The 25,458-nt window shown below is 32.1% G+C and overlaps 2 protein-coding genes across 2 annotated transcripts in view; one reads left to right on the forward strand and one right to left on the reverse strand.

The window, feature by feature from the left end:
• The window catches only part of LOC132757433 (zinc transporter ZIP11-like), a 41,895-nt gene extending 22,034 nt beyond the window's left edge, over positions 1–19,861 (reverse strand). Inside the window, exons 1-9 of the mRNA XM_060748715.1 lie at positions 19,714–19,861; positions 15,900–15,938; positions 13,753–13,920; positions 12,006–12,120; positions 10,340–10,510; positions 7,494–7,563; positions 4,664–4,762; positions 3,499–3,657; positions 970–1,051 (exon numbers count right to left, since the gene is read on the reverse strand). Coding sequence (XP_060604698.1) covers positions 973–1,051; positions 3,499–3,657; positions 4,664–4,762; positions 7,494–7,563; positions 10,340–10,510; positions 12,006–12,120; positions 13,753–13,920; positions 15,900–15,938; positions 19,714–19,821 — 1,008 coding nt within the window. The 5' untranslated portion in view covers positions 19,822–19,861 and the 3' untranslated portion in view covers positions 970–972. The remainder of the gene's footprint in view (positions 1–969; positions 1,052–3,498; positions 3,658–4,663; positions 4,763–7,493; positions 7,564–10,339; positions 10,511–12,005; positions 12,121–13,752; positions 13,921–15,899; positions 15,939–19,713) is intronic.
• A 2,282-nt stretch (positions 19,862–22,143) lies between these two features.
• Positions 22,144–25,458, forward strand: part of LOC132757434 (uncharacterized) — a 40,225-nt gene continuing 36,910 nt past the window's right edge. The window contains exons 1-2 of the mRNA XM_060748716.1: positions 22,144–22,265; positions 22,346–22,391. Of these exons, the coding sequence (XP_060604699.1) occupies positions 22,209–22,265; positions 22,346–22,391 (103 nt within the window). The 5' untranslated portion in view covers positions 22,144–22,208. The remainder of the gene's footprint in view (positions 22,266–22,345; positions 22,392–25,458) is intronic.

Below are 25,458 nucleotides of genomic sequence, written 5' to 3' on the forward strand. Positions count from 1 at the left end.
AATCTTAAGTTATTGGGCGGACAAGCTTTTTGAAGTCAAGGCCCCTGTGACCTTGACCTTTGACCTAGTGACCTCAAAATCAATAGGGGTCATCTACTAATCATGACTAACCTCCATGCCAAATATGAAGACTAAGGGTCAAAGGAATCTTAAGTTATTGGGCGGACAAGAAAAAACCGACGGCCGGACGGACGGCCGGACGGACGGCCGGACGGACAAGCTGATTCCAGTATACCCCCCTTACAACTTTGTTGTGCGGGGGTATAATAAATAATTATATCCTGGACAATCCTGTTCTTCTACAAGTAAATGTCCCTGAACTGTTTCCCTGCTTGAATCAAAACTGATTAACCTTTGCCACCAGTAATGAGCCAGGTCAGCTTGCATATCCTTACAGTCTGAACAACCTCTATACTGGTAGCTGACCAACTTTATATTTTCATCTTGATTTCCCTTAAGTTGTTAATAAACAGTTCAAAAATGGAAGCTGGAAATATCCAGATAAGAAAATCAGAATGTGAAAAGTTAAATAATTCAATAAAATTATCATAAGGCATGAAGTATGACAAGTGTTAAGACACAGTGCCTTCAATTGTCACTTTGCCCACCAGACACTGAAAGACCACTCTTGAACCAAGCAAGTTAAAGTGACATTATGGTCATATTTTTGTTGTCAAATTGAGCTGAACAAGCTATATATTTCAAAAGATTGACTATTATAATGGGGATTGTATAAAAACTACCTTAAACATAAAAAGACTTTGCAATGAATGTTATTGATAACTTAATAAAGATATTTATAGAAATTCATGTTGGTCACTTGAACTATGGTTTATAATAATGAATTGAAAACAATTTGACAAAATTTGAACTTATTATGACTTTCTCCATAATGCTCACCATAAACACATGGTAGCAATACTGTCACTTTAAGTAAAGGTAAGTGGGTAATGGGGGGAAAATACTTACAAATTATCCGAGACCAACGTCTAATGTCATCATAACAACAAAACCAAGTATGGAGGCCCATGATGCCAGCTTTCCATTCCCACTGAAATAATACAAATATTATTATATTTACTTAACATTCTCACTGAAATAATACAAATATTATTATATTTACTTACCATTCCCACTGAAATAATACAAATATTATTATATTTACCATAGAAATAAAATGGTAACTTATTTAATTACAAAATTATGCATAATTTATAATACTTCTAGGGAGAAAACTATTCTTTTTTTCTAGACTGAACAAAATACTATATGTATATGCTTTTCCTTTCTGTCTTTAAACTAGTATTGAGTCCAGGTCTTCCAAACTAGTAATAAAGGTGTTTATTTCTTGTGTGACCTACATATGCTACAAACAATACATTCACCTCGGTACAGGTATGTATTTTAATAAAAAATAGCTAATAATAGTAATTATACTGTCTAGCAGAAAATGTATATGACCTAGAAAATCTACAAAAATAGTTCTTGATGTCATATAGCACATGAGACAAAATACTGCTATACATAATAAAGTGACAATAAAAATCAGCAAGACAGATTTCTAGGAATACAATAAAAAATATGATGTTAGTATGTATAAAACAACATGAAATGCTCCCATAGCAAATCTGCAAATCTTGTTAACAGATAGAAAAGACAAATTCTGAAATCTGAAATCCAGATTTTTTTTTTTAATTTGACAATATATACTGAATGTAATCCATTCTGAATGTACAATGTGTGTAATTGGCTGACTAGGTGTGATGTCACTCAGATAATATTATGGTCATATGGCAACTTTCCAACTTTAACTGGTGGAAAAAAAGCCCCTATGCCTAATGCCCTCTTCTACCTAGGCAGGGATAATGAAAGAAATGACTACAACATTATTTTCTTAACTAGCCATCTGTTTTAAAGGTCCATTATGCCCTAGAAATGCTTTTATCATTACTTATTCTTGGTGTTTTTAGTTTCCAAAAAGTTACTCATATGTATATTACTTTTACTATCTTTCAATTCTGTTGCTTTTTCGTCAATAAGTATTGTTATAGTGATTTGGAAATTTTGTATGAAAGTCAAAATACTACTTTATTTACATTTTGCTACTTAAATAATTTCACATTCAGTGCTACTTCCATCAGGTGATAAGCATCTAAAAAAAATTGTGTTTGCCCTTTCTGAAGAAAGACATATTTATTTGTTTCTGAGGTAAAATGTAAGAAAGCTAGTAAACTTTCTTCAAATGAAATTAAATCTCAGTCTGGCCTGTCATTGTAAAGTAAAACAAAAGTTTTCAAGTACAACTTAACTAAATTCAACTAAACTTAACTAAATTCAAATTAAAATATATAAAGCTTCAAACCAAATAAATGAGTACCCTTTGTAACAGGTACTCATACAAGTGAGTACTCATGAACTGTGACAAACTGTTGCAAAGAAAAAGCATGCACATACATCAAACCCAATGGGGAAATAACTCTGTATGACATTACATTAGTGAAACCTAGATTGCTATGTCAACAACAAAATTTCTCACTGGTCAATTATTTTACCTTTTAATCAGAATGGACTTGTCCTGTTTTAAATTTGGGAACATTCCATTATTAACTTAAAGGGGTTTTGAGAAATTGATGCAGTCAAATACACAGACTAGTCATACTATTTGTTTTTAACACTCTACACTTGTATCATAGGCTTGTAATCTTTGCAAAATATTTCATTATCGAAAGGGTTTGTATTTTGATAAATTTAATAATTAAACTATTTTGAGGAGAAAATGGTGTAAAAAAGGCTTAAACCATTGAAAATTGAAGAAAAAAATCAAAGAAAGGGAAGGGAGACAAATACAACAGACAGAACATTGATTTATACAACAAATTATTTCCCTTCTTCTCCATAAAAACAATATAAGATGTAAAAAATTTAATTATTCATTAAATTGAGTTTAAATTAAAAAGTGGATAAAATATTCAATTTTCCAATTAAGACGGTTCTACTTATATCATTTAGTTAACCAAATTTTCTAACATATTGTTTTGTTTTCATTTAAACAGTAAGACAGGGGAGCTAAATCAAGTCACTTCAGAAAAATTTCAGAAAAGTATAAGGAACAGCAATGCACATCTTTTTGATTTCTATTTCATTTTTAAAATAATATGTGTGCACATCAGTTAATTTTTTGTGTAAAATGATTTTTGATGATGAACTATTTTTTTATGAACTGACTTTGGGACTTTTGATCATATAAAAACTTACTTAATTCACTGAAGTAAATCGCAAATACACAAAGTTTTAATTTAGGGAGAAAATTAATGAACAAATAATTCCAAAATTAAAATATTTCTTTCTTCTTGGTAATATGTGCTGAAATAATTCCAGCAAAGATATTAAAAGTAGAATGATAGAATTAGAAAGAAGTCAGGTTTGTATTTTTCTTTTAAGGACTTTTGTTCCAAAGAAGCAGTAATTTGCATATACAATACAGCAGAAAATACATACCAAGTTTGAGCCTCTGGTATAATATCATCAACAACAACATAAATCATTGCCCCTGCAGCAAATGCTAAAGCATATGGAAGGATTGGTTCAGCTATCACAACTGCTAGTGCTCCAAACATACCAGCTATAGGCTCCACTATACCACTTAGTTGACCATACCTACATACAAAATATTACATTAATCATTCAAATATATTAATACATATATATGGCAACTAGTCAGGAAGTACTCTCTTAAGTACAAATTTGGCAACTTTTATTTTTTTTATTTTTTTTAAATTTTTGTTAAAATTCAATCAACCAATCCTAAGAATTGCAAAAATAAAGACATTTTCCCCCCTGATTTTTACCTTATAAATTCCTAAAATGTATGCTTGAAATTATACTCTTGCCTAGTAATGAATCACACACAAATGTCCTATAAAAATTTAGAATGCACTGATGAAACATGTAAAATAATTGTAAAGATAAATCAAACAACAAATAATATACTGTGTTCACTTTTTCTCAAACTGCCAGATCTTAAAATCACACACAAAGATTTTTCTCAATTAGACCGGACACATAGTATCATATATTTTCTAGTTAAACAATTTTCTGCCAGTGATTATCACATCATATTAAATGGCTCACTAGTCAAAAATTGGTTTATTATATGAATTGGCAAAGATTAAAAACACACACAAAAAGTAAAGCCTTATAAAACAAAACACAACCTTTCCTTGCTTTTATTGAAGCGTGGGAAAAAAGACGTAAACAAGATGACGTAAGGCGTTCAGCGACTATGCGAACGCTGCTCAAACAAAAGTAATTCAAGCTTATACACATCATTGTGGTGCATCTACTAACTATTAGAGTAAAGTAATGATAATTTAATCAAAGAACAAAACACAACACTTTTTTTCTTATTCGCAAATTGTAATTAACCGTCTATGATGTATGGTCATTGAATATGAGTCTCAATCTATTTTAAGATTGGGAAATCCAACTTACCAAGTGAATATGATACTTCGCCCTGAATATGATTTTACAAATAGTTCTTTGGCCAATGAGCTATATTTAGATCAAATAATAATTCCTATTCATCTAACTTATCTTTTGTTTCTTTTATCATTTATCTTTGAGAAAGATATGAGGAAAATATCAGTTTATGATAAAGTCTTACCAGAAACATTTTAGTGTAGACATTCCAGACCCTTTTAAAGGTAGACTGACAGCTAAACCTTCTGGAAAATTTTGAATACCAATACCTATAGCTAAATTTCTGAAAATAAATAAATATTCTTTAATTCACCAGAAAACGAAAAATAAAAAAAGGTTATTATGAAGATGCAAAAAATACTTACCTAAAAATTAAATATATTTATCATGCAACTGCTACGGTAACTGCCCGATAACACTTGCCCCTGATAATTTGATATCAGGTCAGTAACCCGATATCAAAAAAAAGCCCCGCCCATTTTAACGGACTTTTTTCAATTGCTTAATTATATTCTCATTTTTATCAGCATGTGAATTCTACAATGTCATCTCACACACTTACAAGTCTTGAATCAATTAAAGATGCGATATTTTTTTAGATTCTATTCATTATTTCGATTTCAATTACGAATAAAGTAGATAGCGAATAGTTTTAGCACCAACTAAATGAAGTGATGTCATAATTTATATTGCAAATGTCATCATCGATGTTCACGTCATACTATACAATCTCGTGTAATCATAACAAACAGGCTAGACGATTTTCTTTGAGAACTTGTGAATTACCCTATTTCGCCGAACTTAATGAAGTGACGTCATAATTTATATTGCAAATGACATCATGGATGTTCACGTCATACTATACATGTAATCATAACAAACAGGCTAGACGATTTTCTTTGAGAACTTGTGAATTACCCTATTTCGCCGGATTATTAAATAAGTGAACAAATTGTTTCGTTTAAAAAATAAGACGCAGGTTTGTGTTGCTTGTGTTTGATTGCCGATTTGACTTTTGTTTGATTGAAATTATTGTGAACTTTTTAATTTGACAATTCAACACAAAAGTGCAGTAAAGTTTATGTGATTCTAAGGGAATTTTTGGATCGATGTTTAAATTAAAGGTAAGAATTTTATCGTGTTAGACCTTCATTCTGTTGTATCTTTTATCCGAGTCGAAAGAAAAAATGGCTGCCATTTACAAATTCTAAGTTTCAGGGGCGGAGGAATTTGTTTTCAAGAATTATTTCTTTGAACAATATTCACCTTGTTTTATGAAATTCGCAATTTTAAAGAAGATTATTTTGTTATTTTGACAGTTTTTATGTGTTACATGATAAATAGAAAAACATGCTACTGTCCTTTGATATCAATTTTATCAGACTCGGCTGATATGGGCAGAAAGGGCTCGGCAAGCCTCGCCCTTTCCAGCCCATATCAGCCTTGCCTGATAAAATTGATATCAAAAGACAGTAGCATATTATTCTCTATTTATCATGCAACTGCTATGGTAACTGCCCGATAACACTTGCCTGATAATTATTTTTGATATCAGGTCAGTAACCTGATATCAAAAATAAGCCCCGCCCATTTTAACGGACTTTTTTCAATTGCTTATATTCTCATTTTTATCAGCATGTAAATTCTACAATGTAATCTCATACCCTTACAAGTCTTGAATCAAGATGCGATATTTATTATTTCGATTTCAAATACGAATAAAATAGATAGCGAATAGTTTTAGCACCAACTAAATAAAGTGACGTCATAATTTATATTGCAAATGACATCATCAATGTTCACGTCGTACTATACATGTAATCATAACAAACAGGCCAGACGATTTTCTTTGAGAACTTGTGAATGTTTACCGATTTCGCCGGATTATTTAATAAATAAACAAATTGTTTCCTTTAAAAAATAAGACGCATGTTTGTGTAGCTTGTGTTTGATTGCCGATTTGACTTTTGTTTGATTGAAATTATCGTGAACTTTTGAATTTGACAATTCAAGACAAAAAGTGCAGTAAAGTTTATAAATGTGATTCTAAGGGAATTTTTGGATCGATGTTTAAATTAAAGGTAAGAATTTTATCGTGTTAGACCAATATTCTGTTGTATCTTTTATCCGAGTCGAAAGAAAAAATGGCCGCCATTTACAAATTCTAAGTTTCAGGGGCGGAGGAATTTGTTTTCAAGAATTATTTCTTTGAACAATAATCCCCTTGTTTTACGAAATTCGCTATTTTAAGTAGATTATTTTGTTATTTTGACAGTTTTTATGTGTTACATGATAAATAGAAAAACATGCTACTGTCCTTTGATATCAATTTTATCAGACTCGGCTGATATGGGCAGAAAGGGCTCGGCAAGCCTCGCCCTTTCCAGCCCATATCAGCCTTGCCTGATAAAATTGATATCAAAAGACAGTAGCATGTTATTCTCTATTTATCATGCAACTGCTATGGTAACTGCCCGATAACACTTGCCTGATAATTATTTTTGATATCAGGTCAGTAAACATTGGTTTATGTAAAAGAAAAAACATTAAAACACAAGGCTATCTGATTTGTACGAGCGAGCATAGCCTCAGAGTATTAATCAGATTGCCAAGTTTTATGTTCTTTCCCTTTTTGTTTTATAGGCAAAAATAAAAACAGCTTCCTTGTCTTGACAATATGAAACTGTTTAAAATGTTGATATTGCTGGCTTGAGCTTTCCTTGGTACACTAACTTTTTCTTCAATTATACAAGGAGCTTTGTAGCTAGTCCAAGACTCAAGACATGTTTTTGTGTCAACGACAATACTTAAGCAAACTCATGTATGCCATTTTATTTTATTTTTAAATCCTCGATATTTCCTATTGTGTCCATTTAATAATATTTTTACCTCCCTTAGCAAGAGGCTTGGTGTCTCATGGTCTACCCCCATGAGAGGTTAGACAGACAGAAATGGTAGAAATACAGCCTTGAAATAAGTACATGTATAAATTACAAAAATATCTTACAAAATACCTTGCATTTTCAAATGTAGCTGCTGGTGATTTTCCTATAGCACCAAAACCAACACCTACTGCTAGACCCTCTAAAATAACATGAATAATTTTCAATATACTTCTAACATACTAGTATTAGTAAATATTTAAATGCACATATAAACACAAATCAAATATCCATGTACATTTCTATACAATATACAAAAGGGAAGGCAAAAAAGACATTTCAACATTATCAGGAACCTCTGTTGTTATCAAGGACCCTGTCCTGATAATACACAATATAATATACTGGATAAAACTAAGAACTAGAAAACGAGTCTATAAATTATTATAATCTTGACCTTCAGTGTGGCATTGACCTTTGAGCAGCTAACAAGGATTATGGTCTATCAGTTGTAAAATATGATCATCCAAAATGTATGTAAGACCTTCAAGTGGCATAACACAAATTATACTTAAGCTTCTAGTACATACATGTACTTAATAAAAACAGCCAGTAAGCAGTTTCACTTATTTTGAAAGCATTTTTCACATAACCTTAGTTTCTTCTATCTATGAATTAATATGTCAGGCTAGACAAAGGACAATTTTTCAACATAACAAGTGAAGCAGGCCTACTGCGCAAGCTGACTAAATTTCTCTGCTGAATACACAACCCTTAACAATAAGGCCAAAACAAGATTGCATTTGAGAAAAATGCTATGCCACCGCATTTATACAACACTAAATAGTAGTGTAGGAACAGATTTTTTTTCTATACAATTGAAGATTGTCATAATGCATAGATCCCTGACCTATCTAATTCTTATTATCAGATTAGTGGTTAAATCTATTGTTAATCCAATAAAAGATCAGAGTAGGAATATATCAATGCAGTTGAGTCTAGTGAATTTGGTGGTGAAGGTCATATTTCACACAGCCTAAATTTCATGACTACATCAAAGGAAATACAGTATGACACTTTGTCAAAATCTAGGTCAGCTGATATCAAAGTTCACTTTACATCTTAATCTGTGCACATGGTTCAAATTTCATAGCTGTACATCAAAGGACAAGAAAGTAGGTCACATCATCAAAATCTAGGTCACCTGATATCAAAGTTCAATTTTACAACTAAAACTGTGCACATGGTCAAACAAAATTTCATTGCTGTACATCAAAGGACAAGAAAGTAGGTCACTGTCCCCTTGGGCAAGGCAAAATTTTGACCCAAGGGTTTAATTCAAAATAATCTTGATACAGGTCCACCAAACAACATTTCAAGTCAAATATCTAAGCTGTAGCTTTCTCCCATTCAGAAAACGTGTTTTATTTTCTGTTTTTACTATGTGTACATAATGAGAATCACTGCCCTCGGGCAGGGCAAATTTTGACACCAGGGTAAAAATTTGAACAACTTTGGTAGAGGACCTATAGATGATATTATATAGCAAACATCAAAGCTCTATGCCTTGTACCTTCAGACAAAAATATTTTTTATGTTTTTACTTTATGTACATAATAAAAATCAATGACCCCCGGGGCGGAACCAATTTTGACCCTAGGGCTATAATTTGAACAATATTGGTTCACTTCGCAAAGTCTCATGCCATATATTTAACCTCTAAGAAGATTTTTCAAGTTTTTACTTTATACATATAAGGAAAACCTATGATCCCCAGGGCGGGGCTTATTTTGACACTAGAGGCAAAATTTGAACAACTTTGGTAGAGTACCTATAGATGATATTATTCAACAAATATTAAAGCTCTAAGCCTTGTACCTTCAGACAATAAGATTTTTTGATTTCTACTATATGTATATAATTGAAAATCAATAACCCTCAGGGCGGGGGCAATTTTGACCCCAGGGTTATAATTTGAACAATTTTGCTAGAGGTTCACTACACAATGTTTCATGCAAAATATCTAACCTCTAGCATTTGTCAATTGCTAGAAGAAGTTTTTACTATAAGTTTTTACTATATACATATAGTGAAAATCAATGACCCCCGGTGCGGGGTCGATTTTGACCCCAGGGCTATAATTTGAACAACCTTGGTAAGGGTCTACCAGACAATGCCTTATGCTAAATATATAAGCTCTAGGCCTTTTGGGTCTTTACAAGAAGGTATTTTAAGTTTTTACTATATGTACATATAGTGAAAATCAATGACCCCCAGGGCAGGGCCGATTTTGTCCCCAGGGCTATAATTTGAACATTTTGGTAGAGGTCTACCAGACAATGCCTTATGCAAAATATCTAAGCTCTAGGCCTTTTGGGTCTTTACAAGAAGATTTTTAAAATTTATTCTTTTAATTCCTTTTGGTTGCCATGGCAACCAGATTTCTGCATGAAATGAAATTCTTTGAACAACTTTGGAAGCCCTTCACCCAGGGATCAATCCTGCCAAGTTTGATTGAAATTGGACTAGTGGTTTTTCACAAGAAGATTTTTTAAGTTCACTATATAATCTATAGAACACACACACAAACACACAGGTGAATCGCTATATGCCACCGCATCGCAGATGCTGCGGTGGCATAAAAATCAGAACAAAAACAAGAGCACTGCATGTGGTATTAAAATAAACACTTTTGACAAAAATTAAAAAGGTTTCAGAACTATGCCCGCTGTCTAACAACTGCACCTTGTAAAGTTAAGTAAGTATTCCAATTTCCATGTTGATAACTTTTAAAATGTTTGAATAATGGGCTTCATTAAAGTTAATGCACAAAGGCCACGATAACAATGCAGTGATCATAATACAAGTAGCTTGACTTTTTCTTTGAAACAGACAAGCTAAAAACAAGATTTCATGGAGATGGAAAAAGTCAAGACAAAGATTTTACAATACGACTGTCTATATAATTATCATCATACCAGGTATATTGTGTATAGTGATAGCTATTATTAGTAACAATATTCTCTTCCAGCTTATATTTGTAGAGCTACCCTCCCCTGATCTTCCTATATCATCATTTGTTGTGCTTGGTATAATTGGATCACCTCCTCGTCTTCTGGGCTTTGCACCGGATGATTTGTTACTATAACCTGTAAAGGAATATAAAGATGTGACATTGGCCTCTGGTACAGAAAGGAATATCCAGCTTCGAGGAAACTGTTCAAGGCAGTCATGAGGGTATGACATATTTCTGAAAAACAGGTACCCGAGAGACAAATATTCCCCTCTGTGCCAGCAGCTAGAATTTCTTCTTGTGTACTGTATATCAATCAAATTCAGAAAGATGTCTAAATATTTCTATTAAGCGATTTTTTCTTAACATGTAACATGTGACTTATTTACTTCATTTGATTTGCATGATGTAATCCTACATATTGTTCAATGTTGGAAAGAAAAATACTTAGATAAGGAAAGTAAATTGATTTGGGTTTTTCTTTGCATATAGAGGATATGTCGTAAAATTAATAAAAAAGTTGGGGGAACAGATCAATGAATATATTAAAATTAAATGAAAATATAGGTGAACTGAATAGTTTGCTAAACTCCCCCTACAACCCTTAATGAATAGCTTCAGTTAAGGAGTTGTACATGTAATTTAGTCCCATCAGCACTAATAATATTACAGTAATTATCCAGTTTAACTGGTACAAGAAAACCTCCAGTGTGTCTTACTGCATTATCATTAGTACAAGATAGCAGCTGGGAAGAATGACCAACCTTCTCAAATCTGGAGATTATTCCCTCACATGTAACAACTACAAGCAACAAAACTGACTTACACGCCCAAAGAAGCGAAGAGCAAGAATTTTGAAATCGGTAACCTGAACCAATCAGCTACTGAGACCTTGTTAAATGAATAACTCACAAGAATGTTTTTAACAGTGTTTAATATAAACCTTAAGAGAAGTGACCTTGTGATTTAATGTTCACCTGTCAAACCAGGGATCATGGATTCAAGCCCTAAGGGGGTCACAATGTTTCCTCTTATAACACCAGTACTGGATATTTTACGGAAGTAGAATTTAGAGTGGTTCAAGAATCTTTTAAGAGACTAGAGTGTTTTATATAAACCTGGGAAGAGGTAGCCTTGAGATTAAGGTGTCCATCTCTCAACTCAGGCATCAAGGGTTAAAGTCCTATTGAGGTCAGAACCATGTTTCCTCATTTCATACCAGTACTGGTTAGTTCCATGATGTGAACTTGTCATTCAAATAAGCTTTAAACTTTCTTTACTATCAAGCTTAAATAAATGAGGTGCGTCATGACAAAACCAACATAATGGGTTTGCAACCAGCATGGATCCAGACCAGCCTGCGCATCCGCGCAGTCGGATCAGGATCCATGCTGTCCGCTGTCAGTTTCTCTACTTGTAATAGGGTTTGTAAGCGAACAGCATGGATCCTGATCAAACTGCACGGATGCGCAGGCTGGTCTGGATCCATGCTGGTCGCAAACTTATTATGTTGGTTTTGTCATGACGCGGCTCAAATAATGTTTAAACTTAACCTGATTACTTAGTAAAACTTCTTCATCCAACAGTTTACACTGTGTAATAATGAAATAAATGAGTGGATAATGAAATACCTAATCCATCATCATATGTTGGCATCTGAATACTAGAATCTGTAGATGGACCATCTTTATCTATTTTTGTATTTGTATCCAGCGTAAGTGCTAAACTTGTGGTACTATCAGCTCCCTGAAATCATTAAAATAATATCTGTATGCTTGATGGGTTAAAGATGTTTAGACAACTTAAACAGCTCAAAGAAACTAAATTAATGTGGGTGCACCATGCCAAACTGTTTTAATAAAGCTGTGCATGCACATGTTCGATAAGATGTTTACTTATAAACCGGACAAGAGCATTACAATATTAATTTATATACTGGTATGCTATTATCTTCTGTACAAAAGTTAATTTATCAATAAAAAGTAACCACCAACTTGTTCAAATGAATCAGTTAAAACTGATTTTAAAGTTGCCTTGTGTAAAACATGCTGACTTTAGACAAAACACATGTCCCATTTATATACAAAAGTCTTTAAAACTAATGTCAGTAAACCTACACTTCTAAATTAACCCTTGAATATACTATATGCAATAACAACAGATCAGAGACTCAGGAGTACCAGGACATGCCATGCACCGTTCTTGAACCAATCAGGCCATGCCCCTAACACACTTCAAGGTTTCTCATTTTAAGGCTGATTTCTTTTTGCTACTTTATATATTTGTATCTATCTTAACCTTTTACCCCATGAGCATATTGTGAAAAATGACCGTTTTTATTGAAAAGCCTCCTGTAACAAGTTCAAACTGCTATGTAACTATGAAAAATGCTTCAATACTGATGAAACTTGGCACAAATGTTGACTAGACCATAGCCTCTGTAACAGCATGCTGAATCCTAAATTTCCTGTTACCATGGCAACAGGGGGACGTCTCAAAATTGCTAAAAATCACTATTTTGCATTGTTTTTTCCCCATCAAAACTGATTTCAAAGTGCTGCAACTTTTCAATAATTTAAGATAGAGTAAAAGGCTTTTCAGCGTCGGTTACTACTTACCCTAAGATTGACCTGAGGCCATTTTTAGCCTGTCACATGTCCAAAATTTTCTTGGCGATGAGGGGGACTTTGCCCCCCTTCAAACCCCCCAAACAGAAGGGGGCACATCCCTCTTCTGGCAACCCCCTGATGTAACATTTGGATGAGGGACGGCGCCGAAAATGTGGTCACTTTTTTAACAACATTTCTCAAATGAAAAACAGTGTTTGGGGCCTAAATACGGCATTTTTTCACAGTTTGAGGCCTCAAAAGGGGGGGGCAAAAAGCCGTCAAAACACACTTATATAAGGGAAAAGGTTAATCTTTATTATTGCTTATATGTACAGTGTTTCAACATGTTTTTGTTTTCTATATCTTTTAATATTTAAAGCAGCATACCTCCCTCCAGATTCACGCAAATTTTTATGAAAATTTTAAAAATGTATTCATTGCAATCCACATAAATTGCCAAAAAGATATTGTTAATAATGTTCTTAAATTGTTATCAAAGAGCAATAAAATATTATTGAAATGTTATAAGCAAGGTTTTCTTTTTTCAAGTCTAGGACTAAAATTATTGTAACTGAAATGTTTGCATTTATTTCAGATTAATATTCTATACAGTGAGAAATCATCACTATTTATAGGTCGGACGAAATATACACTACATGCTGTACTTTAGTTAGTAACATTATACAGATTCCTCATACAGCTTCACTTGCTTCATATAATTAGATAAAAAGAAAATATAACTAGAATGTTCCAGCATTTTTTTCTTTACCAAATAAGGCATAAAGACATCAGCTCCATACACAAAAGCAGCCCCAAGGGTGAAACCTATAGCAACAGGTATAAATGCCCACTGTCCATCATCACCATAACTACCAGACCTCTCAGCCATTTCTATAGCAGGAGCTAACAGTGACCAGTATGAAGCTGCTGTCATTACCTGAAATATAGGTCAATCCTTAAAAAATAGATCACTACTTAAAATACAGGTTAACATTCGATAATAAATGTCAACCCTATTTAAACTAAATTAATTCCAATGTTGCAAACAATATTGTACATAAAATTAATATAAGTTTGATTACTTTATATAGTTATTGTTACATACTGCATGGAGCTAAATATAAGATTGAGAAGAGACTGTGACGTCACACAGTTAAAATCAGTATCAGAGGAATTGTGTTATCATATGTTGCGAGATTTTGCAAGATTTGATGCATCCTGGGTAAAAGTAGCCAAAATACCGCCATATTGAATTCTCGAAGGTACATTTACAAAAATGACTAAACATTTTTACTTATATAAGAAGCAATTGTTATTTATTCTAAAACGTACAAAACACACTTTTCCACACAAATATTTCTCCGATGAAAATCCATGTCGGCAATGCAAGCAATAATTCACGGATATTGCAGAAGTTTAACGATAGCGTGAAAATCGGAGACTAGTGGGAAAGCCTGATTATCACCGAAGCGCGCAAAGGATTGTGGGTCTGAATCGGACTCTCGTCTATTTTCGGAGTTTCCTATCCGTTGTTTACATATCTGTTCATACTGTTATACAAAATTATCATCAAAATTTGAATAATTTTGAATAATTTTTAAAATCTTACTGGAATAAAATTAGAGCCCTCATCAATAGAAACAATATCAATGTATTGTTGATATTTGTCTGCCGATCAATAATCGATACACATTTAAAAAAGTCGATAATTTTGACGAATTGATAATATTACATGTCTAGAAATTATGAAAATTCACCCAAACATGTACAGAAGAAGTTATCCATGTGTAACATTATGTTGTTTTTATATAGTGGAAAAATTTCACAGCAATGATGACAAAAAAATGGTCTTGAAAAATAATGCAATGGGCTTTTATAAACAAGACACTGAACAGAACATGTTTTTAACTGAAGTCATTTAAACAGGTATGATAGTGAATGATAGACAAATAATTATTGGTAATTATCGAAATATCGGTGTATCGTTGATATTTGTCATCTGATATTGAAATATCAATGATATGCTTTGCACTGAATCAACGACAGCTCTTATCAAGAGCCGGTTGAACCGGGTGATGCTCCCCGTATAGGTTTTGGACACAGGAAGGTATACCTCAAGATTGTAGTGTCAGAGTAAAAACAACCCAAATCGTCTCAATATGGTGATCATTTCTGTGAAATAGTTGAAAAATTCGACTTCAAATAACGAAGTTATGGGCCAGAAACGATTTTGCTGCAAGGTCATGCTGTGACCTTGAGCTTCAAGGTAGCGACCCAAATGTTGCACGCAACACATTGTCTCAATATGGTGATCATTTCTGTGAAATAGTTGTAAAATAGGACTTCAAATAACAAATTTATGGGCTGGACAAGATCTTGCTGCAAGGTCATGCTGTGACCTTGACCTTCAAGGTTGCGACCCAAATGATGCGTGCGTTACGGCGCCTCAATATGGTGATCATTTCTGTGAAATAGTTGTAAAATTTGACTTCAAATAACAAAGTTATGGGCCGGATACGATTTTGCTGCAAGGTCATGCTGTGACCTTGATCTTCAAGGTAGTGACCCAGATGTTGCACGCGACACTTCGTCTCAATATGGTGATCATTTCTGTGAAATAGTTGTAAAATTGTACTTCAAAAACGAAGTTATGAGCCGGACAGGATTTTGCTTCAAGGTCATGCTGTGACATTGACCTTCAAGGTAGCGACCCAAATGTTGGGCGTGACACGTTGTCTCAATATGGTGATCATTTCTGTGAATTAGTTGTAAAATCCGACTTCAAATAACGAAGTTATGGGCCGGACATGAATTCGGAACGTACGTACATATGTACGGACGGACAACCCGGCAACTATATGCTCCCCTGAAATTTTTCGGGGAGCATAATATAATCTATATGACTACTTTACTTACACCTGCAGCAAATCCTAGACTGCCATCAAGAATTCTTCTCTGAAATGAAACAGAAATTGACTTCTTCATCAATGTAAGCTTCAAAATCATGTTTGTGAATACATATCAATTAACCATAAGCAGTAACGGTAGAAGAGGATTTTATTTTTAAACAAGAACGTGTTTGTTAAACACAAATGCCCCCGGCTCAGATTTGTGTCAGTAACAATATTTAAAAAAAAAATAACCTTTAGGAAAATAGTAAAAAATAAATAAAGGCTGTATGAGCAAAAGTGTAAAAATCTATTTTTAGCACTGGTGACCTTGACCCAACTGACCCCTACCTCCATTCAAATGAGAATACCTCAATTTTATGTTAAGAAAAATCCAACTTGCCGTTCTAGGTTAACCTCGTACGGACAGACGGACGTACTTACGAAATAGTACTTAAGTGACTTTTCCTTTGATCTTTTTAGCCATTTTTAGTCACACAAGGCTTAAAAAAAGACACACAAGTAAAAACGGAAAGAATAGGATCAAAGAGAATTTACTGTTACCCATTGTTCGCCAAGTCACACAAGTACCTCTGGGTTCGTACGGACGGACGGACGGACAGACGGTTCAATTACTATATGCCCGGGGGCATAAAAACTTATTTATTTGCAAATACCGTCTCAGTTTGTTCACAAATAAAAAGGATACAAGTATCATTCTTTGAAAATGGCACCATGCTTGATATTGTCTGTCAAATTTAACTAAGCAACAACTTTTATTGTTTTATTGCCTACTTAGGAAAACTTATGGAACTTAAAATAGGCCTAAAGGTGTGAAACTTTACTTGGTTAAACATAAGATAGGCCTAAAGGTGTGAAACTACTCTTGAACTGCATTGAAATGAACCAAGTAGTTTTTTTTAGATTTTTGCCAAATAAAATTAAAACAAGAGCACCGCATGCAGTGTCAAAATGTAAACAACCATGACGATGCTGCAGCAATCATAATAGCTCCACTTTTCTCCAAAACAGACAAGCTATAAAGGTTCAAACTTTGAATCGATAGAGTCTGTAATTTTGTTGTCATTAGTGCCTCCGAAGGATTGAACCGTTGCCAGATTTTCATAATTATATACTTTTGATATGCAGTGACCTATCTCATTTATGGACCAATGAAAAAGACAAAGCTTTGCCGCCTTGGTACGCCACTTTCCAATGACATAACATTTACTATTTTCCCTTAAAAGGTAAGGGAGTAATGCTGATTTGAATCACAAATCTCTCTTCGATTGAAACTATTTTGAGATGCCCCCAGCTACTCTTTGGCTCATTTAAGTCTTATTTTTTACAAATGTAGATAAAATATCATAGCAGATTTAATGTTCTAGTATTAACAGTTAGTCTTAAACTTTAATCACTATTAAAGAATCAAGAACATTTTTTTCAATTCATCTTAAGTCTGCATATTTATATCAGTCAGGTTTAGAATGGTGACTGATAAGGACTACAATATCAGCTGTTCCTCTTCTACCACTACATTTGTATTAACCAGCAGTTCACATTTCGCCCATTCTCAATAAAATAAAGCATTTGAGGTTAAAAAATATTAAAAATTTGATGTTGTCATTGTGTCATTTTTTATTGCTGAAGTAAGAGTTTAGGGTATTTTGCAAGTTTGCCAGAAATATTTTCAACAAGAAACTATTATATAACGGGATGGCATTTATTTCGGTAATGACACTGTATTTCCTCGGTAACGTAGATTTCAGATCTAATAATGAAACATATTGGCTGCATATAAATAACTAATTACAGTCTGTAAAATATATCAAAATCTGTAAATTCTCTATCTAGAGGAACTTTCTAACCCAGGAAAATTCAAGGAAGTTGGGTACCTTGCTAATTTTCAGTTAATTTCTTTAAAGTTAAATATTCGTACAAAACAAAGAGTCAATTTTGGAAATGATTATTTTATGTCTTCATTCAAAGGATATATATCATATATAATATATGAGAAGTTGAATGCATACACAAATGATGTATTTAGCAATTTTTGTTCAAAACATTCAACTTTCCACTTTCTTCATATTTGGAAAATTTATTGCTGAGCAGTTCTATATTTATCCCCATATAGGATGTCATGTATGTTTCATTTTATTCAAATACAAGTAAAGGTTAAGAAAAGAATTTTTTTTTTTGTAAAGTAATTAATATTTATGGATATTATTTTAACATTATTATATATAGAATGAAATACGGCCAGTAAGCTCTTTGCAGCAACGAATTAGTTGTTGCTGAGAACTTCAATATCTTGTAATATATTTTTAACATTTCTGCTGGTACATCAACATATTATTAACATCTTTCCTTTGCAAAAACACTTTTGTATCTTCTTACATCTTATACAAGGTAACCTTTACTAACAGGCATGCTAATCCCAACTTTATCTTTAATTTTCAAAAATTGTTGAATTGTTAGTTGGAGTAACGTATGTTTCACACTGGCTTATTTATGAACTTTATCATGGTATTGAAACTTTAATACATATAAAATCGACATTTTTATTTAGGAATCAAATGTACATCATTCTTTTGTCATAAAAATGTGATTTTATGTTTTTATATGTGCATGTGTAAACAATATAAAGTCTGTTTGATAGAAGTAACGTTTGTTTCAATGTGGTTACTTCAACAATTTAAAACTCCACCAAAGTTAACAAAATTTACTTACTAATGTCAAATTGAAGTTAATGTTGCTGTTATACGAGCTTTCTGACTTCAATTTCCCTTTTGATAAACTTACTTTAAAAAGTTGGTAACGTATGTTTCTGTAACGTATGCTTCATTTTTACATTAAAAGTGGGTTGAAAAATGACGCAAGAGCGTATAACCCGCCGTAATTTGTGGTTAATATTATAAATATATCAGAGTTACACACATGTTAATTTTCTTTCTTGTTTGGAGTCTTCTATGAATGGATTAGCTCTTAAATGATGGTAACGTATGTTTCTTTTTAAAATGCTGTTGAAAAGATTTGAAATAAAAATGAAAATTTCCAAATATAGAATGATATTTGAGAGGCTGCAAGCTTATTTTTACTTATAATTATATATATGCTGTATTATTAAGCATGCATCAATTCAATTATGTAATTTCGGTTTCACTTCTAATTGTTTTAGGTTTGTCACTATTTATTTATAGGCATTTTGCGACATTTGATCATCCATTATATCAATGAGATTTTAACAGTCAAATATAATTTTTACCAATAATCAAAGTGCATATACACGCAGCAATGACTAATTGCACATGTTTCGTTTATTCTGGAACTTTTTTTTCTGAAACACAATTTCAAAGTTGAAAATTCTAGGTGGCGACAGTAACGTATGTTACATTTTAGGGCATTAATGGTACTTGTAAAAGAAAAATATCAGATAGAAATATAAAACTGAGTGAGTCCCTATTACTAGACAAAGTGGCAACCACCTTTCTATCAACATTTTGACCTCAAGAAAAACCTTCGTATCAAGAGCTACCCAGTGGAACATCAAATGCTGTGTTTTATTGAGAATGAGCGATTTAATTGTTTTACTTTTTAACAATTCTACTATTCAAATCCTTGAATGCCTGAAGATGCATGTGCTATACATTTATACTAAATGACAAAACACAGTTTATCACTGTAGATTATATCATGATACACGCAGATATATAATTGGGGTACTTTTATTGTACCATAAGACATTGTTTATCTTATACCCCACCCACTACATTCAACGTTGAAAATGCATATACATGATATTCGAAGTCGATACAAGTGTTTATGGAATGACAGTTATGTACCTGGCCAGAGTTAAAAACAAAGACTAATGCTGAGCCTAATGCAGTTAATCCCCATGTAAATAATGTTCCTAAAAACGTCTGAAACAGTGGATGAACGTCTGCAATCATTTTGCCGGAAGTGATGTGTTATCTCTAACCTGAAGAGTATTTTCTGCTTTGTTACAGCTGATTTCATATTAGTGTTCCTAATTTTCGAAGACTGAAAGTTGAAAAAGGACTAAGATAAAAAATTTAATTTACATTACAGTTACTCTGATGAAAATATAAAATTGAAAAAAACAAACATTTGAAATAATATGAAAAAGGCAAAGCCTCAAATCGAGCTTGGTTTTCTTTTACTGTGAAATAGTATAAAATAATGGTTCATTTTTATTTTACATTTTCCGTTTTTTAAATTGTCATTCGGTATTTTATACACTGCTTCCCTTTATTCTGGTTTCCTGTTGTATTATGGTTCCCATATAAGTGCGTAGGACACCAGTCTATGCTTCTGTTTTCAATCAGAATACCTCGGCTTTTATCCTTATCTTGTAATTCGAAAAGTTGACATGTTTCAATTCAGTACTTCGGACAAAAGTTTTCAAAACCATCACTATCTAGCAGGTACTCGCGTTACCGTAAAGCTCGTTTTACGAGCATGCCCTTCGGGCAAGCTCTTTGAGCTTGCTATAAAAGAAGAAAAATATTGATTAGCTAAAGGTCTCCAGCATACCCATTTTTTACACTATGACGGAATGGGTATGCTGAAGGAATGCTGAAGACCTTAAATGCCTTAACGGATGAAAGAAAAAAAGAAGCAGCATATTATTATAAAGTTTTGTAAGCCAAAACTATATATTGACAAAGTTTTTTTTGTTGTTTTTTTTTCAAAATGAGAATTGAAGATCCCAGATATTAATTTGATGTGCCATATAATATCTCAGAAATAGAGCATTATTTCAACTTTCAATGTTGACTGTCATATGTTAACAAATATTTCCATGATCATGTGTACCAAAAAGTGCTAAACCCTTTTACAGTAACTGTTATAAGGATTTTAGGATTTGGTACAACAAAACATTTCTTATATGATGAAATTCTAAATTCATTGTTGCAAAGGTGTAAAAATACTTAGAGCTAACTTGGTGTATACCAGTCCCAAACTGTGAGACTGTTATGATTTAAACATGCTTTATCTGTTCACCTGCGGCATTGTTGGCATTGCTGTCATTGTCATCTTGCAAAAAAACTTTAATGTAGCCTGTTATTCAAACAGTTCAAAAGTCATCACCATGAAACTTTGAATACTTGCTTATCTTGTTAGATAAGGGGTATAATTCTGAAAGTAACATTTTTGAAGTTATGCCCCTTTTAACTTAGAATTTTAATAGACAAGCAGTAACACAGCATGCAATGCTGAGTGCTCTTGTTTTATTTCAATAATGAAAGTGTCAAAGTGTGACAAAACTTTATTACGGAAGTTTTAGATAGAACATAAAAAATCATAAATTGACACTGTTGTAGACATTTATATCCTGGTAATATACACTGATAAATTCAGGTTTGGTATTCATTTTGTGATAATGTACAATGTAGGATTGCCACCTTTCTTTCTAATTAGGGTCTTTCACCCTGGTCTAAGTGATCCTACTGTAGGCTACATATTACTTTAAAATTTTCATCATTTTTTTTATGATTTTATAAGTCAAAAGTATATACCAGCAGGGTCTTTCAAACAGAACCTGATACCGGTGAATGTAGTAGATGATTGCCATATCAACAAATGTTGTTGCTGTAGCAACAAATATGCATACTTTAAAGCCAATATAATATTACAGTACAGGAAATACTTTAAAGACTTTTCACTAACCTTGAAAAAAGAAATGGTGACAATATCAAGAATAATGATTATGTATCTCTTTTTCTACAATGTATCTTTGCGTTGTATCTGGGAAGATGCCTACATTTGTAAAAATACAAAAATATATTTTTATTGCTGATCCATACTGTTATAATGATCACTGCTTTAATTGTAATTAAGGCCTTGTAATGATCAAGTATAATTTCATTAAAAAAAGAGATAAATAAAATATGCTTTCATAAACAGCTAGTTCTTCAGTACATATATTCAGGGTCTTTCAAATAAATTTCTATAATATAAGAGACACTAGACTATAAAATAATATGTCTCAGATAATTTTATGTACATACATATATTTTACAGAGTTGTAAATCTTTCATATTTTGGTGAAAAAAGGTTCAGGAATTTTTTGTCCATGTACAATTTCAATAAATTGTGTCAAAAAAGTTTTACATTTTAACATCTAAAATACCAGTATACAAATATTATATTTTAGTTCTTAACACGTGCACCCCACCCACGTTTGTACACAAATAGAACACTACAGAGATTTCAACTGTACATGCATTTGATGGGTTATCTCGGTACACTGAAAATACAACCAATCAGAGTTACTGTAACATTTCAGGTCAACTGGATCAAAACATGGACAGACATGGCTGAAATGAGTACGATAGTGGAAGGAAACGTTAAATATAGGGACGGAAAAAAGGTAATTTACTTTCTGGAACATGTATTCGTATTCAATATTTATGCAAGAACAGTCCTGATAATTTCTTTTGTTTATTTTAGTGGAAACCAAGATGGTGCGTTATGAAAAAACCGTCGCCAGTTGCGGGTGAGTGAATTTATAAAAGTTTTTAAAGTTTTTTATTTTGCCTGAAGATCAGATAAAAGTGTCCTGTGCCTTGTTTTGATTCAATATGGTTAATAAATTTATTGCCATCAATTGCTTTGATAATTACAGTAAGGTATACCATGTTGTGCCATGCCATTCTTCAAACATTTTGATTATTTCTTTATACTGTTTATTATTTTCCACTGAGGTCAGGGCACATGGGTCCTCACAATGCATAATATTTTGTTTAGTTCTGTAAGATCGAATATTTACAGTGGCAAAAGTTTTCGGCATGAAAATATTGTGTTACAAGTGAAATATATATCACTAAACAATTTTTATTATTCAATAACGTTCAAAAACATAAATTATACTATGAAAAGCGCGCAATAAAAAAAGGACCATACGACGTCAGCAAGTGTACTACTTGACGTGTCTCCTGAATACATGTTGTGCCTTATCATTCATTCTAACATTTTGAGTTTATTTCTTTCAGTATACTGTTTATTATTTCTCAACTGAGGCTCAGGGGCATTGGGTCACAATGACATGCCTTTCCTTCTCTATTTCTTTGCAAAATGATTATAATATTCTTTATTTTTATACATTGTCATTGCTAATTTCTTGAAATATCTATTAGTCTCTCCTAAACCATTATTTTCCTTTCATCTGTAATGCAGTGTAAATGTTGTTCATCAAAAAGTATCAGATATTTGACTAGTCCAACTAATTGTACTGCGCGACAAGATATTGTGCTTTTTTTGTGTCTGGGCAATATCTCGCCTTTAAAGCGAGATTCTGCCCCAGAACGAAAATATCTCAGAATCAAGCTTTGGCACGTCAATATATTTTGACTAATATTTGACTTTTAAATGTTGGAATATATAAGTTATAATGAATCAAAAGGATTAATTATAAGAAACAGTTTGAGCTAAACATTTTTATAACTTGATACCTGAAGATGAACTGTAAGTATTTCATGTCATTGTTGAAGGAGAAGAAATTGACATTTTCATGAAACTTAAATGTTTTGTAAATATTCATGATAAACAGATTTATACACTCCTGCAGTGTTCACAATTTGTTTCCTCAAACAATGAGAATTTGTTAAAGATAGCACTTTATTCAGTGACATGATTCATGACATACAAATTAGTATCTCTCAAAATAACATTGCTTCAAAATATTTTTTTTTAATTTAGAAATTGCAATGTCATAATTTAAACAAAAGCTGTATGGGAGAGCCAGCAAAAACCAGGATATATGTCAAAGATCCTGAAATTAATACGGATGTTGTGTTTTTAGTCTTGAATATTATCAAGTATTATTACCATCGTCATCTTGTATGTTTTTACAAATTCATATGACTTTAATCCAAATATAAGTTTGATGGACAGTAATATTTGTAAAAGAATAGTTAACTTTCAAACATTCAACAACTGAATGTTTATATGTAAAGTTTTGCACAGTATTGAGTTTGGAACAGTCTTTCATAATTTTTAGGTATTTTAGTAACAAAGTTCATGTACAAAAATTAAAGCTATGAATAAAGCACATCTGTGCAGTCTGACCAGATGCTATACTGGTAGCAAAAGCTAATTAATCATTTGATTCAAGCTGGATTAGAGTTAGTATAATAAAGTAAATAATTGTTTAAAGTACATTGCACATAAAAAAAAAAATTAATCTGGAAAGTAATTCAGTTTTCAGTCTGTTTGTCAGCAAAAGCTTTAAATGATTGTTGTATAGGTTAGAGAGAAAAGAAAATGTCAGATATCTAAAATTTGTTAAAATGTGATTATGTCAAAAAGTTATGATTTTGTTTCAAATGTTTCAATGTCGGAAATGCAAAATAATGAAAATATCTCAAGTATGGACATTGGTGTTAAGATTTCATCTTTCTTGTCAAAATTTGTAAAATATTGTGATTTAAATCATGTCAGATGTACATGGAATCTTTCTCATTTATGAAGTGTTATTTATGATATTTAATTGATTCTAATTTAGATATTCATCTATTTTCTGAATTAATGTATTAGTTACTAGTCTGCTGTTTAATTAGTATAGTTATGGCAGATTATTTATCAAGTTGTTACTTTAGGCATCTAAAAGATTTTTCTGAATGCTTAAAAATTACTGATATCATTATGTAATTAATAGTTTGAATCTTTCAGCATATATTGTTCATGATTCTTTTATTTCAATATTATGATGCCCCAGGCAAACTAACAGCATTTTTAACCTTGTTAAAAAAGGAATTTATAGAATCTAGTTTGGTAAAAGTGGTACAACGAGATTAAGAGATATTCATTTAACAAAGTGTTTAAAGAATCTATACTTAAAGGACTTCCTGCTTTACTGTAAATGCCCTAATCTAGATAGACAGAGGTAGAGGTGTTTTCATTTACACTGATCTCACTACTGTTTGGTAAAGCTTTTAGCTGTCACTATAGAGGTATCTGTATGATCTGGAATAATACATTATGTCAATAAAGGGTATTGTAAGGACACAGGATGTGGGCGCAGCCAGCTGATATTATCTGATCTTATTAGTGCTGATATAGCTTCTATCTATAGTATATCTGTAACCGCCAGACACTGAGACAGTCTGCTTAGTACTAAGTACCTATAGTGGTCCTTTCTCTTGATTTTTTCCATACATTTGTTAAAAGGTAATTAAATTTTGTTTTAATTTCTTAATTAATAAGAAATGAATATTATAGATAGTGTTTTTTATTTGTTGATATGTTGTTAAGATCATTCTTTGTTCTCTTGATTTTCATGGTACCTTTACAAAGTAAGTTCAATTTTTTTTCCATTCAAGAACGAATTTGTTTCTTAACTACTTAAGTCAAATGAGGACTGTTTCTGTTATATTTAATTGTATTTTTCTTGTGTGCAATATTCATTTTGATTAAATTGAAATTTATTACACTAATTTCAGTATTGGATTTTAAAAATTTTAAAAAAATTATGTCGTAAAACTTTTTGTAACAAATTTTAAAAAATTAAAAAATTTAAAGATCTCATTAAATTTTATAAACAAAAAAAAATAAACGAAAAAATT

The sequence above is a fragment of the Ruditapes philippinarum genome, unplaced genomic scaffold (assembly GCF_026571515.1).
Source record: "Ruditapes philippinarum isolate M1 unplaced genomic scaffold, ASM2657151v2 ctg22_1_1_1_1, whole genome shotgun sequence".
Taxonomy (NCBI): Eukaryota; Metazoa; Mollusca; class Bivalvia; order Venerida; family Veneridae; genus Ruditapes; species Ruditapes philippinarum.